Source organism: Mercenaria mercenaria, chromosome 14, assembly GCF_021730395.1.
Source record: "Mercenaria mercenaria strain notata chromosome 14, MADL_Memer_1, whole genome shotgun sequence".
Classification (NCBI taxonomy): domain Eukaryota; kingdom Metazoa; phylum Mollusca; class Bivalvia; order Venerida; family Veneridae; genus Mercenaria; species Mercenaria mercenaria.
In genome coordinates, this window is record NC_069374.1 from 19629522 (window position 1) to 19648109 (window position 18588).

Here is an 18588-nt window from a genome sequence, read left to right on the forward strand (position 1 = left end):
GTCTTGTGAAATGTGCCGTTAGTCAACAATATGGGGTACAAGTAGTTTTAGAATAACAATGGATATTAATTTTGTAATCAGTATTTATATGAACCTTGTTTTGTAAAGAATATAATTTTAAGCGAACAAAATTTATTTTGACACAAGTGGGAGATTACTAAGAAGTACAGTTTCATACAATTAGCATCTGATGATAAAAGGAAAAAAAGAAGAAAAACATTGATACAGACTTAGCCATGAGAGAAAAACAGTAGACCTGGCCTCTTGGGATACGCTGTAAAACAACATTTTTACTGTTTTTTCCCGAGTTTCAAAAAATATTAACCTATTGTAGTGCACCAGTTGCTAAAAACCATGATTTTGTAGTGAAATATAAAATGTTTGCAAGCAAGAACATTTTTTTACAAAAGTGAAGTACAGAAAAGAGAGTACGATAAACATTTGAGAATAATAAAACTTTTTTGAAAAACGGACTGAACCACATAACACAACATATATTGACTCGCGGGGTTAGCTATAAGATCACAATTTTAAGGCACCAATATAGTTTTCTAAGTTACAGAAAATGTAACTTTTTCTAACCTAGAGATTGAAATCTTAATTTTATAATGAAATATAACTGTTGCGAACAAAAATACTTTGACAAAAGAAATCCAATTTATGACCACTAGATCCTTAAATGTTCCCATAAAGAACAGGAATACTGGAGAAAAATGAATATACTAAAACACAAACAAACTTGCAGACGATAATGCATATTTTACAGTATGTAAATGTTAACAGTTCACGAAAAACTATCGGTATTAATAATAAAAAACAACAGAAAAAAAAAAAAACAATACGATATAGCATGTTTCGCCTTACACGAAAATTGATGAGACTTTAGTCAGAGTACAATGCATGCGAACTATAAATAAGCAGGATAAATGTACTATTTTTCCAAGTTACAAAGAATGTAACTTTTTGTAACCTAGATATTATTAAAAACCTAAATATTTTAATGAGATATAACTATTGCGAACAAAAAAAAAAAAAAAAAAAAAAAAAAAAAATACTTTGACGAAAGTGAAGAAATTTCTAGAAAGTACTGAAGTCTGCTTGAAACTTGTGACCAAGTCTTAATTGTGTAATGATATATACTTTGCGAACCAAATATATTTGGCAAATGGATAATATAAATGAAATTTATACATAACACGTTAAGTTCTGATATTTATGAATAAAAGTAGTCCAAATTATGACCACCAGATCCTTAAATGTTCTCTTAAAGAACAGGAATACTAGAGAAAAAACAAAGAAACAAAAAAACATACAAAACACAAATAAACATACAGACGATAATGCATATTTTACAGTATGTGTATGTTAATAGTTCACGAAAAACTATCGGTTTTAATAAAAACAAAACTACAATAGCATATTTCGCCTTACACGAAAATTGAAAGGTTTTAATCACAATACAATCAATGCGGAACACAATATGATAATGACCATATCTACAAATTGCAGGATAACGCTACTATTGTTTCAAAGTTACAAAGAATGTAACTTTGTAACCTAGAGATTATTAGAACCTTAATTTTGTAGTGAAATATAACTATTGCGAACAAAAAATACTTGACAAAGTGACGAGATTACTTGGAGGTACTGTAAACTGCTTGAAACTTGTGACACAGTCTTAATTTTGTAACGAAAGAAAAAACAACAAAAATCATAAGTGACAAAAGTGAGTTGTATGGATATTAAGTGGCATTTAACAACGCTTGCAGATAAGGTTTGTGATCAAGTAATCGTTACAGCGAATGTATGGAATTTCTTACCAAACTGGATAATGTAAATGAAATTTATACATTACACGTTAAGTTCTGGTAATTGTGAATTAAAAGTAATCAAATTTTTGATCATTTGATCCTCAAATGTTCACATAGAGAACAGGAATACAGGAAAAATATATACAAAAAATACAAACTTACAGACAATAATGCATATTTTACGGTATTGTATGTTAATAATTCACAGAAAAAAAAAACTATCGGTATTAATAAAAAAACATCAACCAAAAAACCCCAAAAAACTACGATATAGCATATTTCGCCTTGCACGAAAATTGATGAGATTTAGTCACAATACAATGCATGTGAAACACAATATAATAATGACCATAGCTATAAATAGTAGGATAACTGTACTATTGTTATATAACGTGATCTCAGTGACTGTGACAAAATTTATCAGTACAGTTTGCACTTATAATTAGGACACTGTTGTACACTAACGAAAAGTCAATGTTCGAATCTGACCAGATCCTCACTACATGTGACACGATGTACGTTTTGGTGCTTGTCCTTTACAAATATCATACCGTCGAAAGTCCAGCAGCTATCGATTTTGTTATTTCTTACTAGAAGTCGGGCAGTATAGAAAGCAAAGTTACGTTGCTTAGTGAGATCTTCATTGATGTATATGCCATTTAGCCCGTGTGATTTCAATCCTGTACGAGCCTTAAGAAGACGCTGGCGAGATCTGTACGACACAAATTTTACTATGATGGGTCTTGGGGTTCCGGTGTCACTACGTTTCCCTGCTAGAGGTCACATATTCTGCCTGATCAAATTGAAACCTGGTCCTAATGGTCCTATTCAATGTTTTTCTTTATAAAATGTTGGTCAAGTTTAAAGTTAGGTTATCAGAGTTCAAAAAATAGGCTATTAAGCCACATTAGAGAAAAAGCCGTTAATATTTCATTAAGAGCAAAGTCTGCTTATCTCACTGGTCGCCAGGTCAATAGTAAGTGACATTCACCGCAAAATGTGATATTTTCCTTCAAAACAAACTTACGCACTGTACTAAAACTAAGTATAGATCTGTATAGATGAAAAATGAATTGTAAATGAGTAGTTACTAAAGGTGGGTTGACTGTCTGTAAACATTCTATCTTACAAGATTTAGCTTATCAAGAGGTTCCTTCTAGCGCATATGCAGAATTCTCCCTTTTAAGAAAATCTGTTTTTAGCACTATGTTACAGATGTTTAATACGAAAATGATGAAAACTGTTATCGGTAGGTTACTTTATGTGTATTCTTAATTGTTTTGAAAAACAAGATATCAGATGTTTTACACGTAGGCCTACATTTATTCAACGCAGTTCTATACAGAATTTGTCCTCCGCAGATGTTGTTGTCACGTAATAACACACGCGAAGCTTAAGCATATATGTACAGACAAAAATTCCACATATGCATTTACGCAAAAATTAAATTAAAGAAAGTAATTGCAATCCTGACGCCTAGCTCAACATTGCTAGAAATATCACGTGACCAGACACTATTTCATTACGTAATTATTTGGCGGGAGTCTATTTTTAAGTCTTGCTTATTGATTTAACCATATTTTATTGCTCACATATACATGCAAGTAGATACATAGAATTACAAAAATACAAAAGCAAATGAGTTGGGCAACAAGTTTTAACAACATTACATTAAGCCCTTCCCAGAATCATACTTATTCATTACATAAATCTCTATTGTGCGTTATCAAATATTCAATGCACGGGTTAATTATACTCCATACGAGTTAATGTACCTTGTCGGCATGATTGACTTAAGCATATACATACATTATATTAGTGACGAGTTTATTCGTAGTGAATATGCATGAATCCAAGACGTATCTCTTTTAATTTGTATAACTGTGTCAAATTTCAGCTGATCGAAACCACATTTACACCTACTGACAAACTTATAACATATATTTGGAAACCTGAAAAAGTACGTGTTGGTAAGTTCAGTTCTTTTTTCTTTCTTTTTGGAACTGCCTAATGACAGCCCGTTTATTGACCTCTTAACTTACACACAACATATTAACACATCTTAACAGTCAAACAACGTATAAGCCGCGCCATGAGAAAACCAACATAGTGGCTTTGCGACCAGCATTGATCCAGACTAGCCAGTGAATATACATTTGTTGGCATTTTCTCACAATTTGGTTTGAATATATTTTGTGTTCAGGAAACAACTAACCAGATACTGGAACATTTAGTATATTATAAACTATTCTTAATAATGTAAGATGGACTATAGCGCCATTGTGAGCAGCAAAAGTATAGATCATTAGACGTTAGCTCGCATAAAATCATTAGCTAAATAACAGAGACAGGACAAAACATACATAAGATCCGAAGGCGGGAGCAGCCGAACACAACAAACACATCTTCCAAATAAAATATCTCACAACTCCTATTTTACCTGTATAAAAAGATATAATGTATAATGTAGAACTGTTACAGCAGGTTATATTGAACGAAACCAACATAAGAAAACAAGAACATACCCAAAATATCTTTAACTTATTAGTGCATGGTATAAAAGTATATTAAAATATTACAGTTTACTGAAAAATTGATTTATTGAGTCAAATGCTTTCTCTTAATCACTTCAAACATTGCAGTTTATATTTACTTACAGTGATATTAAAAGTATCTGTATAATACACAAAAATAGAAACGTGCATGTATTTTTAAATGATAAATACAAATTATAAAGTAGAAAAATGGAAAATGTTTCTGTTTATGTAGTTTGATACAATGGCGTCACGTGATTTATCCGGATAACGTAGAAAAAAATCTCTGGACTCAGTGTAGGGAACGAAACTCCCTTAAGGAATGTATGAATTGATTAATAATTAACAACCCGTGACTAAATTCATTAAAATGGTAACGTTACTATCTTTCTAAAGATTAAACATTACATAAAAACATTTGACAAAAGAAAAATAATTCCAAAAAATATCTCAATGTCCGGATCTCTTTAATCATGGGCACATATCTCAGAAAACAAGCAAACAGACTTGTACATTCTATTTCATCATATCATCCTGTACGAAAAAAGGACCTGTTTTACAGCTGTAAAACGTCTGTAAAAGACCTGTATTTTGAAATTACGACTGTAAAAGACCTGTAAGTGGAAAACTGATCAGAAATACAGTTAAAATTTTCAGATGTAAACTATGAAGGTCTCAATTTACAGCTGTAAAAAATTACCGTTGAAAGTTACAGCTGTAAAATGGTCATGTCTCAAACTTACAGCTGTAACATTTTTGGAGGGAAACATGAGTATTGTCAGCCATCTTTAATGCATTTTGGCGGGATATAACTGAAATTCACACAGACATCACATCTTGTAAAATTTTGGAATTTAAAGCGGTATAGAGTAAGTACAGATGTTAAATTATCTATTATAGTTGTAAAAGGACATGTATAAGTACACACATTAACTATTTACTCTATACTGGAAGCCGATAAGTTTAAAAGAAATAATTACAAGATTGTCATATGTTTTCATGACTGACAAAGAAAGTTTTATAAACAAGATCTGCATATTTTCTACTTTGTATCCTATTCTTGAATTTTGCTGTTGCCAGCTATACTGTAGTCATACCACTTATACTTTACGTACTAGATCATTTATTATGCAATTTTGCATAGTTATTGCTACCTTATCTAGAGAATTGCAATTCATCCTAAAACTTTTTGCACCTCTACTTTCGTCCCTTAAAATAATGCCCTCTTTTTCAATACCTATATTTCTACAGCTGTAACTTTTGGGCATTTTTACAGCTGTAACTTTTTTCATTTTTACAGCTGTAACTTTTTTTACAGGTGTAGCTCATTTGCATATTTCGAACTGTTTTACAGTTGTTTGACAGCTGTAAATTGAAATCTACAGCTGTAAAATCAATATTGTTATATAAAATCTACAGGTGTAAATTTGGAATAAGCATGACTGTTATTTTGAACAAAAATACAGGTCTTTTACAGCTGTAAAATTTCATACAGGATAGACCATAATGTTTATTTTTGACTGTTAAAATTTAAACTGAAGAAAAAATTCTTATCACGAAAATGCTGTCAAAAATGTGATCTTCCCACAGATACCCATTATGAAAACTTGTGCGAGTTCCACATTTTTCAAATATCCTAGCCAAAAATCAAGCACGCGATCCTATGTTTTTCATTTGTCGATTTTTTTAGTATATTCGGAAGTAATACAAGAGCTGTAACAGGAGAAGCGCGCTCGACTATTTCGATGCTGGATAGTGAAACTGGGCACATCTGAGGAAACTAGAGCTGTCACTGGAGTGTTTAATGACTCCAATTGTGGATGAAGATATTGCACAACAGCCTGAGTCTATGTCAAAAATATCAACATAAAGTAATAAGAGAGGTAATAGATAAAATGTATCAAAACACTATATAAGTATATCCTAAGCAAAAAGGGGCATAATTCATTAAATATTGGTGCCAGAGTTATGCAGCTTGTGTCATATAGTGTGGGTGATGCTGTTGAACAACTATTTTAGGTTTGAAGCAAATCCATTCAGTAATAACAGAGACAGAGTGAAAGTGCATCGAAACTTTAACCTGAAATTCTAAGTAAAAAGGGGGAATAATTAATGAAAAATTGGTGCCAGAGTTATGCATATTGCGTAATATGGTGTGGGTGATGATGTTGAACAACTATTTTAAGTTTGAATCAAATCCATTCAGTAATAACAGAGTTAGAGTGAAAGTGCATTAAAACTTTAACCTGAAAATCTAAGTGAAAAGGGGGGATAATTCATGAAATATTGGTGCCAGAGTTATGGCCCTTATGTCAGATGATGTGGATGATGATGAGGAATAAGTATTTCAAGTTTGAATCAAATCCATCAAGTTATTACAGAGATAAGTTGAAAAAAGAGAAAGTGCACCAAAACTTTAACCAAGGTGGGGACGCGGAAAGACGCCGACGCCGACGCTGGGGCGAGTAGGATAGCTCTCCTTATACTTCGTATAGTCGGGCTAAAAATGATCCGATCGTGCAGAACAATCTTAAATTGGTAAAAGTCAAGAACATCTGACATATTATGCGCTATACGACGAAATTAGAAGTATGGATGCACACTATTCTTTACATTTTCTTCCAAGATATATAACTAGTGAACAGTTATTACAATCTTAACTATGAAAGAATTTATCTAAATTTGCTGCAAGCAAGTCTTTCAATTTCTTTTCTGTCTGTTTTTCCTGTGTTTGTTTCTGGCAGTTTTTCCATGATCAGGTAATACTTTGGTAGTACGGTAAAAAGCCCTGGCTTATCTGTATGAAAATCTTCGCAATATTTTTGAAGCAGCTTCTCGGTGATGTCACTACCAGTTGTTTTAATAACGCATGCGCACACAACCTGATAGTAAACGTCGTCTGGTATCGGAACAAGGACTGCTGACTCTACTCCAGGAAATGTTTTCATCACTTGCTCTAAAATTTCGGGGGCAACATTCATTCCTCCCGAAATTATCATATTAGATTTTCGGCCTTCAACAAAAAACTCCCCTTTCTCAGTCATACGCCCGATATCGTCTGTTTTATACCATCCGTCGGCAGTCATTACAGCTTTAGTTTTCTCAGGATCATTGAAATACCCTTTGAACATTCCAGGTGATCTAACATATATTTCACCTCTTGTATTCACAGGTATTGTTTTGCCACTCTCATCAACAATTTTCATTTCAATCCCTTTCATCTTTAACGGTGTACCGCATGCATATTCAGTAAAACTGTCGCCCTCTGTTATCAAAATCTGGGTTAAAAATATCGTTTCTGATGTCCCATAAACACAGCAAAGAAACTTCCCTGTTTTTCCAATGCTTTCCGTTAAGGCTTTTGTCATTGGCTGGCCTCCCGTGACTATTCCCACGACTGGCCAATCAGAAGGCAGCTCATCCTATAAAGTTCAAGAAGTATTTATTATAGATCTTTGCAGAACAAAATAGAGGTACATGTAATATATAAAACTGTAAACATGATCGAAATATACAACAACCGCTTGTAGTCAAAACGATGCATGGTAATAAATTTAATATGTTTTACATTTCTATATTGCTTACAATTTAGCAAAATATCTACGTGTTATAAACTGTTAACAGGAGTATAAATTCATAACAAATGACTCACAGCTTAAGATTAATAGCATTTAACTACCTAAACCTTTCTTCTTTTATAAAAATTACAGTATCAGAAATAATTCTATAACTTACTTTGTGTTGATGACGGTTTATTTCACATTTATTTACGAAATTTATCAATGGAATTTTCTTACATGTTACCAAAAAAGGAAAGATGTATTACAAAAACGTTTAGGTTAAATCTACTACAGCGATTTACCTGTACTCGTGCAAGTTCCGCCATCAGCGGAGGCAACGCTACTATCAGTGAACATCTCCCTTTTCTATGACCTCTTTCATAAAGGAGACTCTGTTCTTTGGCGGATCGCAGAATCCTAATATTGTCACCCTCGTTTGCCCTGTCAAAACTGAAAATGGAAACCCTCCAATCCAATTAAATGGACGATCGTTGAATAATCTATAGCTCTCGTCAAGAGGTATCATGTCAGAGCCAATCAGAGAGACGAGTGATGCGTGTGTATGTGCTACAAGTTTTGGCACTCCCGTGCTGCCAGAGGTCTGTAACATGACAGCAACATCTCCAGTTTCTATATCCGGAAAAGAAACGTCGGTGTTAGTTCCGTTTAGTAAATCATGAAAACTTTTCACAAGAGCTGAGCAGTCCTCAAAGCCGACACCTACCAGGTACTTAAGATATGGCAATTTTGAAGAATGAACCGCTCCATTTTCACTATTCTCATCAAGTAGCTTCTGTACAATGTTCCGGTTAACGTTGTCCAGTCCAGGATCCATAATGAGAAGAGAACAACGTTGTAGTTTCTGCATCAACGCTACCAAGTCACTGCCATCTGTATAGGTGAACGAAACACTTACCGGGATCGCGCCTGCTATCATCGCCCCGAACGCCGCATAAAGCCATTCAGGGCATGTTCGAAGATTAATGGCAACAATTTCCTTCCTTTTCATTCCGAGCTGAATAAATGATCTTGCTGCGGCACATGATCTTTCGTAAAGTACTGACCATGTAAGACTCTGTCTTCCACCATTTGTTGAAACAAAAACGAAAGCTTCTTTATCTGGATTTATCCTTGAATTCTCCTCAACACATTCTTTTATGTTCTTAACACGTATTTCTTTATGATAATTTGAAATCCCAATATGACTTTCAGCGTAAATATTAGCCATTTTCTTTCACGCGCCTGATGTTATATGATCGTATGAAAGATAAACTATGTTTAAGTAATGCATAATGAATCTTATAATATTCATACTGTCATACTCCCGAAGTGTAAATTACATTACGACAAGCGATGTTTTTCTTTTGTAAACAGACCACAGAGGTCGTTGCTCCGATTTCTACCGACATGCATGGATAAATAGTACACAATATGTAAGATTTAACGACTTCGATATCAACTGCGTGGTTCAAAATAAATGAAATGACCTTCTAAAATACTACGTCCTTACGCCATTCTTGCGCTTTTTGCAGAGTAGATTAAATGTAGCTCCACTTTTACACAAAGAGACATTTATTTATGCCATGTGTACCTAATAGCATGCAAACCGTGATGTTGATATGGTCCGAGAGCTCATGGACTTTTATTGCAACAATTGAGGCCAAAATAAGTTTATACATTTTTGGAAACGATATTTCATATCCTCCATGAAAACCCATTTCTTAAGTGTCAAAGCCGTGCCTATCTATATTTTGTTCACTTATGTTTGTGACAGGGGAGGTAAAACTCACTTGTTAAAATTTAGGGGGTAGGGTAAAGTTTACGTCTACTAGTTTTTTCACTGTTTAATTACAGTAACTATATGATTGTCAATAAATGTATATATGTCAACCAATGTCAGCAAAAAGAAATTCATCAAAAAGGAATGAAGGGCAAACTTGATATTTAAGGTCAAAGGTCAAATTTATGTACAAATCACAAAGATTGGCATATTTGAAATTTATCTTTATTCTTAAAAATTAGTTTGTTATCATAAGTCACTCAGTTTTACTTATGTAATGTGTATATATCAGCCAAAGTCAGAAATGCAAATCTTATTGCAAAACGTCAAGGTCAAACCTGTTTATTGAAGGTCAAAGTTCATTTTTATGCAAAAATATAAAAAATGTTACATTTACTTTTTCTAACGTTTTTAATATGTATTCACATTGTTAGTCACTGAAGTCAATTCGTTTTAATGTCTGTATGTCAGGCAAAGTCAGCAGTGCAAAGGTAACCCCAAATCTGCCAAGGGTAAAGCTGATATCAAAGGTCAAAGTTCAAATTTGTGTGAACAATTGCATGAATAGCTTCCTGTTTGAAATAAAACAGCTATTTCTGATCATTATTTGTAATTGCTCGTGATTTATTTTAATGTATATATGTCCCACAATGTCAGTAATAAAGATATCGTCTAAAATCAGACAAGTTCAAATATGATATTAAGGGTCAAAGGTCATTTTCAAGTAAAAGAATGAAAAAATAGCTCTTTAACTTTTCTTCTTGTTAATGATATTTTGTCGATATTAATCATCAATATCAGTTCATTTTAATGTATAAAAAGTAGACGATGTCTGGTATGCACATATTATTTCAAAACATTCAAAGTCAATCATAATTTCTAAGGTCAAAGGTAAAAAAAGTGAGTAAAATTTTGCAATAATATCACCTGTTTGTAATAATTTTTATTGTTTAAAAGTATTTGCTTTGTCACTTTAGTAACTGATTTTTGGTCATTTAACTGTATATATGTCAGACGATGTCATGGAAGAGAAAATAAGTCAAGGTTGAACCTGGTATTAAAGGTCAGGGGTCATTTTTGTGTAAAAGATCAAATTGTAGCATACTTATTCATTAAATGTTCAAAAATAATAGCGCCTGTTAGAATTTTCTGTTAGCAATTTATTTTAATGTATACATGTCAAGCAAGGTCAGGAATGTAGGTCTTATCCAAATAAGGCAAAGCCAAACCTGTTATCAAAGGTCAAAGGTCAAATTTGCTTGAAAATTAGCAAAAAAAACAACAGTATTTTTGCATTGATTTTTCTTTATTTTTTGGGAGTACTTCAAAACTATTAACTATTCATTATTCGTTGTAAAGTATATATAACAGATGATATCATTCTTGAAATAATAATAAAAAATTAGTCAAGGTCAAATCTGACATTAAAGGTCAAAGGAGAGAGCCTTCAAAAAACTCGCCATTATGAAAAAAACTGGCTGGAACAAGTTGGGGAGTAAATGCAAAGATCCTCTGAAAGTCTACACAGGCAACGTTCGGCCCATAGCAGAGTACGCATCAACCTCATGGGTAACTGCTTCCAAAACCAGTAAAGATAAACTAGACAAGGTTAAATTTCAGGTCTGAGGATAATCCCAGGGCAATGAGACAACTCCAATGAAATAAATGGAGAAGACAGCCAACCCTGAGCCATAAGAGACAAAACGAGAGTACAAAGCTTTTGTGCATGCAGAGAAGGCAAAGGGACTACCACTCCACTCAAAACTCAAGAGCAGAACCAAGAGCAGACTGAAAAGACAGAGTCTTGACCATATCTTCAAAGAACTGCAAAAAGGGAAAGCAGCAGCACTGGACACAGAGGCAGAGCCGCTCGAGCCCAATGAATGAGTTCCCAGACACTGTGCTCCCAAGATCAGTTTGGAGGTGCCAGGAGCAGAAGAAAAGGGAAAGCAACATCAGGCTTACCAACAATCTCTTACGCTAGAAATGATCAATTACCGCTAACCTTGAATCCAAGCATATACCGATGGATCAGTTGAAAAGGCAGTTCAGAAAGCTGGGAGTGGTGCCTACATCAAATTTTCAGACAGCTCCTCCTTTATACTCTCTCATCCAGTCGGCAAGAGATGCTCCAACATCAGATCCAGATGCAAGCCCTCACATCGGCGACACACGAACTGTATGAGCGAGGAGAAAAGGGTAATGTATTCCTAACAGACCCCAAGTCAGCTCTTCAGGCTCTCTCAGCAGGTCCATCAGACAACTTAATCAGACAGCTGTTGAAAAACATCAATCTCCTGCCTGAGTGCAACAATGTAGCATTTCGGTGGATTCCTGCACATGTGGGCATAGCTAGAAATGAAGCTGCGCACAAACTTGCAAAGACAGCAACCACCAGGCAAATACAGCCCCAACCTCCAACTTCATACAGAGAAGCTCAGACTCTATGGAAGAACAGCTTTGCGTCAGACTGGAAGAACATAAATCGAGGTTACCTGCCAATCAGGACTGTCTGCACAAACTAAACAGCCAATCAACTGTCTTCCGTATGCGCACTGAAGACTGTGGCCTGAGAAAACATATGAAGAAGCTGGGAGTTGCAGAGAAAGCTAAATGTCAGTGCGGATCAGAGGAATAAACACCGTTTCACATTCTATAGAGCTGTTCCTATCTGGAAGAAGCACGCCAGAAAGTTTGGCCAACAGACATCCCATTTGAGACCAAGCCGTGGAGAGATGCCAGCGACCTGCAGAATACATAGCAGTTCATTGCCGCATCTAATCATAAGATATAAAACGGCCACAAGAAGATGGAAGGCAGTAAGTAAGTAAAGGCTAACATAAAATGAATTAACATCAAGTTATAACAAAATATGTTTGAATAAAGAAATAATATAACAGTGCTATCTTTTGGATTTATTACCCAAAACTGAATTTTAAACTTTAAAATCAGGGCTGATCTAGACTCATGACTTGTGGTATCTTCATTGTTGACATTGGCCCACATATATATATACATGTATGAAACTTTAAGGAATAACCCTAAGATATTAATAATGACAAAACACCTTTAAACAATGAAAAGTATTGCAAAAATGTTTTTTGCGATATTTCACGCAAATTTCACCTTTTACTTTTGATATCCTTTACCAATCACTGTTTTTGAAATTAGAGCTGCATTGCTGACATTGATTTACAACTAAACATAAGACAAAATTATTTTCAATAAACAAAATGACAAGATAATTTGTAACGAAAAAGAAATTAAAAATGCTGTATTTTGAATTTTTACATGAAAATGACCTTTGACCTTTAATGTCAGGTTTGACCTTGACTTATTTTTCATTATTATTTCAACAGTAATATTGTCAGTTGTATATACTTTAAAATGAATACTGATCAGTTTTACTAGTAGTGACAAATATAACCTACACAATAAAGAAAAATCATTGCAAAGTTCTTGTTATTTTGCGAATTCTTACACAAATTTGACCTTTGACCTTTGATAATAGGTTTGCCTTTGACTTATAAGAATAAGACCTACATTGCTGACCTTGCTTGACATGTATACATTAAAGTAAATTGCTAACAGTGAATTATAACAACAAGCTATTTTTGATCAAAGTAATGAGTAAGTATGGTAAATTTTGTGATTTTTGTATGCAAAAATGACCCCTGACCTCCAATACCAGGTTTGACCTTGACTTATTTTCTCTTCCATGACATCGTCTGACATATATACGGTAAAATGAACAACGATCAGTTACTAAAATGACAAAACAAATACTTTTAAACAATAAAAATTATTACAAACAGGTGATATTATTGCAACATTTTACTCACTTTTTTGACCTTTGACCATTGATATTATGGTTGACATTTAATGTTTTGAAATTATATGTGCATACTAGACATCGCCTAACATTTATACATTAAAATGAACTGGTATCATTGACTAATATCGACGAAATATTTTCAACAAGAAGAAAAGTTAAAGAGCTATTTTTTTCATTCTTTTACATGAAAATGACCTTTGACCCTTAATATCATATTTGAACTTGTCTGATTTCAGACGATATCTTTATTACTGACATTGTGGGACATACATACATTAAAATAAATCACGAGCAATTACAAATAATGATTAGAAATAGCATTTATATGTCAAACAGGAAGCTATTCGTGCAATTTTTCACACAAATTTGAACTTTGACCTTTGATATCAGCTTTACCCTTGGCAGTTTTGGGGTTACATCTGCACTGCTGACTTTGCCTGACATACAGACATTAAAACAAATTAACTTCAGTGACTAATAATGTGAATACATATTAAACAGATTAAAAAAGTAAAGGTAACATTTTTCACATTTTTGCATGAAAATGAACTTTGACCTTCAGTTATCAAGGTTGACTTCGACGTTTTGCAATAAGATTTGCATTTCTGACTTTGGCTGATATATACACATTACATAAGTAAAACTGAGTGACTTATGATAACAAACTAATTTTTAAGAATAAAAGTAAATTTCAAATATGCCAATTTTTGTGATTTGTACATAAATTTGACCTTTGACCTTAAATATCAAGTTTGCCCTTCATTCCTTTTTGATGAATTTCTTTTTGCTGACATTGGTTGACATATATACATTTACTGACAATAAGATAGTTACTGTAATTAAACAGTGAAAAATCTGGTAGTCGTAAATTTTACCCTACCCCCTAAATTTTAACAAGTGAGTTTTACCTCCCCTATCACAAACATAAGTGAACAAAATATAGATAGGCACGGCTTTGACACTTAAGAAATGGGTTTTCATGGAGGATATGAAATATTGTTTCCAAAAATTTATAAACTTCTTTTGGCCTCAGTTGTTGCAATAAAAGTCCATGAGCTCTCGGACCATATCCTATAATTCTATAACAGGAATGGTCACAAAGGGACACAAATCGATATATAGTCATGTTTGTCATTTAAGAGTATCGGATCAGTTACTAGTAGTTGTTACCTATACCATGGTCACAAAAAGAAAATGTAATACATGTATTTCTAATAGAGCTATTTTGACACTGTTATAAATCTAGGTTTAATTAACAAATTATTTCTTTCAAAAATTTTTATAACCGCCCAGAAGTCAACAGATCTGAAAACAAAAACGTGTGTAAAAAGTGTTGTTACCTTAAAAAGTTAAGAAATAATTAATATGTCAGACAGCAATAGAGAGTAAATGTGAGAATAATCCCTGAAAATCTTATACTGCTAAAATGCAAAAATGGACTAGTCTTTCATTTACTTTGGGCAGTACCATGTATTATTTGAAGGGGTGTTCACTGAAAATTTATAGACTGAATAGCTACAGTGTAGACCAGGATCAACCTGCGCTGATTTGGTCTGCGCGGGTAGCAAGCAAAGGCATAATCACTTGCCGCCAGCAGGCTAAATGTTAACACACTATTCAAACATCAATATGCTACTAAAAAGTCTCGGTCGTTCTCTGACTGCACAGTTCTCCCACTGCCATTTGACATAATCAAGATCAGTTAAAATTCATTCTTCAGTCGTCTATTTTTTCCTGGTACGTTTGTTGTTTCGAATTGTGACACAATATGTTACAAGACATAATAGTTGTATTGTTAACATAACTAAAAACTTCTGTTCACCATATAGGTGAGTGCCACACTGGGTACAACAGGTTGCTGTTCCTATGACATCATACAAGGAGAGGTTTGTGCGAAGGAACATGCATGGCTCCACGTTGATACCGCTTACGCTGGGAATTCGCTGATATGTCCCAAGCACCAGTACCTACTAAAGGGTGTTGAAGTGAATATTCAAACCACTGATTCAACTTCAATGAGAGAACGGAACCAGTCAACAAAATTTATTTTAGACATAAGTAGGAATTCACGGCACTGCGGGGAATCACATGATCAAAATAATCTCTAAACCAAAAGAAAATATATAAATAATATGGGATAATATTGAAACAGCTTTTGCTGTAAATCTAAAATACAGTCTATCGTATGGCAACACATACGTATCATAAAACTACATATATTTCAATCACAATCACCTTCTGATTATCTGGAACACTTCAAGAAACTGATACTTCTTATTTTCCTTAGTGTTTGTAATAACAGGATATCTATTATTATTGTCAACTACACGATAATTTAACAATTTTCATATGTCATATGATAGGCTATGTTTAATTTTCATATCTTATCATGATAGGAAATTTATTCATGTTCTTCAAAATGTTACTTTGGTTCAGAGATTATTTTGATCATGTGATTCCCCACAGTGGGCATTTTGAAATATACACGTGATTCCAAGCTTTATAAATATGAATAAGAATTGTCACTATAAGTGACAAATGCCTCCGAAGGTAAAATACCTTCATCGATGGCAGAGTTATGGACCGGACAAGAAACAGATCATGTTAACATTTAACATCTAAGTCTGACCTTGACCTTAGAGCTAGGGGCCTGGATCTCGCGCATGATACGTCGACTCATTATGGGGAATATTTATGCCAAGTAATTTCGAAATCTCTTGATAAATGGCAGAGTTATGAACCGGACACGAAACAGACCCTGTTAACCTTTGACTTTTAAGCCTGACCTTGACCTTTAAGCTTCGGTCTTGCGCATGACATATCGGCTCATTAGGGTAAACATTTATGCCAAGTTTTTTCAAAATTCCTTAATGGATGGCGAAGTTATGGACCGAACACGAAACAGACCATGTTAACGTTTGACCTCTAAGTGTGACATTGACCTTAAAGCTAGGGGTCTGGGGTGCGTGACACATTGTCTCATTATGGTAAACATTTATGCTAAGTTATTTTAAAATCCCTTTATTGGTGGCAGTGTTATGGACCGGATACGAAACAAACCCTGTTTTTACAATCGACCTCTAAGAGTGACCTTGACCTTGGAGCTAGGGGTCTGTGCCTTGCGCATGACACGTCGTCTCATTATGGTGAACATTTATGCTAAGGTATTTTAAAATCCTTTTATGGATGGCAGAGTTACAGCCTGGACAAGAATTTACCCGGGCGCACGCTCGGACGGAAGCTCATACGATTTGGTATTAGGTGGTCATTCCATTGTTTGAAAACAATAGAATGACCACTTATGGGACAAAAGACTTAAGTGGTTACGGAATGAATTCAGAAGATTTCTATTGTTCAAGCTACACCTCCTAACACATAAGGTATCAATCGTTCGCTCGGACGCTCACACAGATGGACGGACGGACAGTGCGATTTTGATATGCCCCACTTCGGGGTATAAAAATCGGACAAATGACTAAAACAAAGAAATATTCAAATTTTCTTTACTTTAAACCACTCTCTCATAAACGCTTTTACTTCATTGTTCGTTCATTGTCCAGTCTTACCTTACTAAGATCAGTTTTAATAAAACGGAATGCTACTTACAATGTTTTTCAAATAAAATATACCTGAAACTAAGATCCTGTTGATATACGTATACATTTTCAATATATTAAGCTTAAGGTATTGGACCCGTAATAGAGTACCTCCTTTTTGAAGAGTATTCAATTCCTACCATAAACCTACTTTGAATGCAATTTTCAACGGGGGGGGGGGGGGGGGGGGGGGGGCGCGTAGGTTCAAGCCCCACTGGGACCAAATTCTTTTTTCTCCATATTTTCCTTTTTTCTAGTAAGTTTTTACTTCTTTCAAGACTAATCTTATTATAGATGTATTGTACAAAAGTGGAAAATTTTCATTTTATAAACGATTTCTTGCTGTTCAAAGTGAATTTACCTCTGAATCGGGAGGGGTAGAGTTAGACATCTTTAAAAATACTGAGTTACATGCGGTAAAAGTTCTCTATTTTGACTTCATTCTTTAGATTACATATTGTGGAAGAAATGCAGGTAGGTTTTACTTCTGCTTTAAGGTTATTTTTTAATGAAGTGAGCAAAATTCAAAAGAGACCCACAGGATTCGAACTTAATTTTTCAATGTTGGAGTTAGAATTCTGTCTCATTAAATCTGTTTACTTCAGGCACCCTAGAAAACATTATATTTACAGTTTTATTTTGTGTTTTGTAATTGTTTAACAATAGTTTGATGTTTCTTTTATCAAAATTTATGTTGTAATGAATTCTCTGCAAACGTTTTAGATAGTGGCCATCACATTGAAATTTGTCACTACTTTAGCTTGAGGAAATACCATAAATTATACAAAATTTATAAAAAACAGCATGGTAAAACAGTGCGGAACATGGTCAACTTTAACAATATACCAAGCAAATGCCATTTTTAAACATTACTATTAGGGGTCCAATACCTTAATTTCTCTCCAGTCCTTGCATTTATTTTAAATCCAGCAACCATTGTGTAAGCACAAGTAACATAAATCAAGACATATACAAAATATATATTATGTTTTTCAGAATGTCTCATCCATAAATTTTGATCCCAGTAACGTCAGTTAATATTTAAGTATAATTCACTTTTAAGGTGATTGTCTTTTCTGCCATACAGGGCCGAAACGCTTTAACACAGAGACTAGTTAAAATTATTAATGAAAGTCGGAGGATGCACGGCTGCTTATCGCGCAATTCGAGCACCATCGGCACTCCGCTTTAATGGAATTGCGGCACTTCCGGTGAACGATTTGCGCACAAAAAATAGACATAACTTTTTTCGGTAAGTGGTGTAAATAGGTTTTTGGAACAGGATATGAACAATCGGACTTCGTAGTCCGACCTGTATATAAACAAAGATTTATCATAGAAAATGTCTGAGTAGAAGAACGAATTAGGTATGATGAATATTCTGCAGGCATTGTTAGCAAAACGTCAGTAAACTGAACCACAGTGCTGTACTGTATATAAATGTTGTTTTCTTCTTAACGTTTCCAAGGAAG

The 18588-nt window shown here is 34.0% G+C and overlaps 2 protein-coding genes across 5 annotated transcripts in view; one reads left to right on the top strand and one right to left on the bottom strand.

Annotated features, from left to right (window-relative positions):
- Positions 1 to 18588, top strand: part of LOC123526502 (probable serine/threonine-protein kinase DDB_G0278509) — a 68948-nt gene that overhangs the window by 6703 nt on the left and 43657 nt on the right. The window contains exon 1 of one of the 3 annotated variants that reach the window (XM_053523006.1): positions 3652 to 3781. The exons of the other annotated variants lie outside the window; for them this stretch is intronic. The gene's annotated coding sequence lies outside the window, so the exon portion shown is untranslated. Of the gene's footprint in view, positions 1 to 3651; positions 3782 to 18588 lie in introns of those variants that run through there. 3 annotated transcript variants of the gene reach the window in all.
- Positions 6524 to 9276, bottom strand: LOC123526507 (uncharacterized). Of its 2 annotated transcripts, none has more exons than XM_045305681.2 (2): positions 8208 to 9276; positions 6524 to 7767 (listed from the first exon to the last, which is right to left on the bottom strand). In XM_045305681.2, the coding sequence occupies exons 1-2, from the start codon at positions 8229 to 8231 to the stop codon at positions 7018 to 7020; spliced, it is 774 nt and encodes a 257-aa protein (XP_045161616.2). In that variant the 5' UTR covers positions 8232 to 9276; the 3' UTR covers positions 6524 to 7017. The 2 variants fall into 2 exon arrangements, with proteins under 2 accessions (XP_045161616.2, XP_053378982.1); XM_053523007.1 differs by having other exon boundaries at positions 6528 to 7767; positions 8208 to 9275.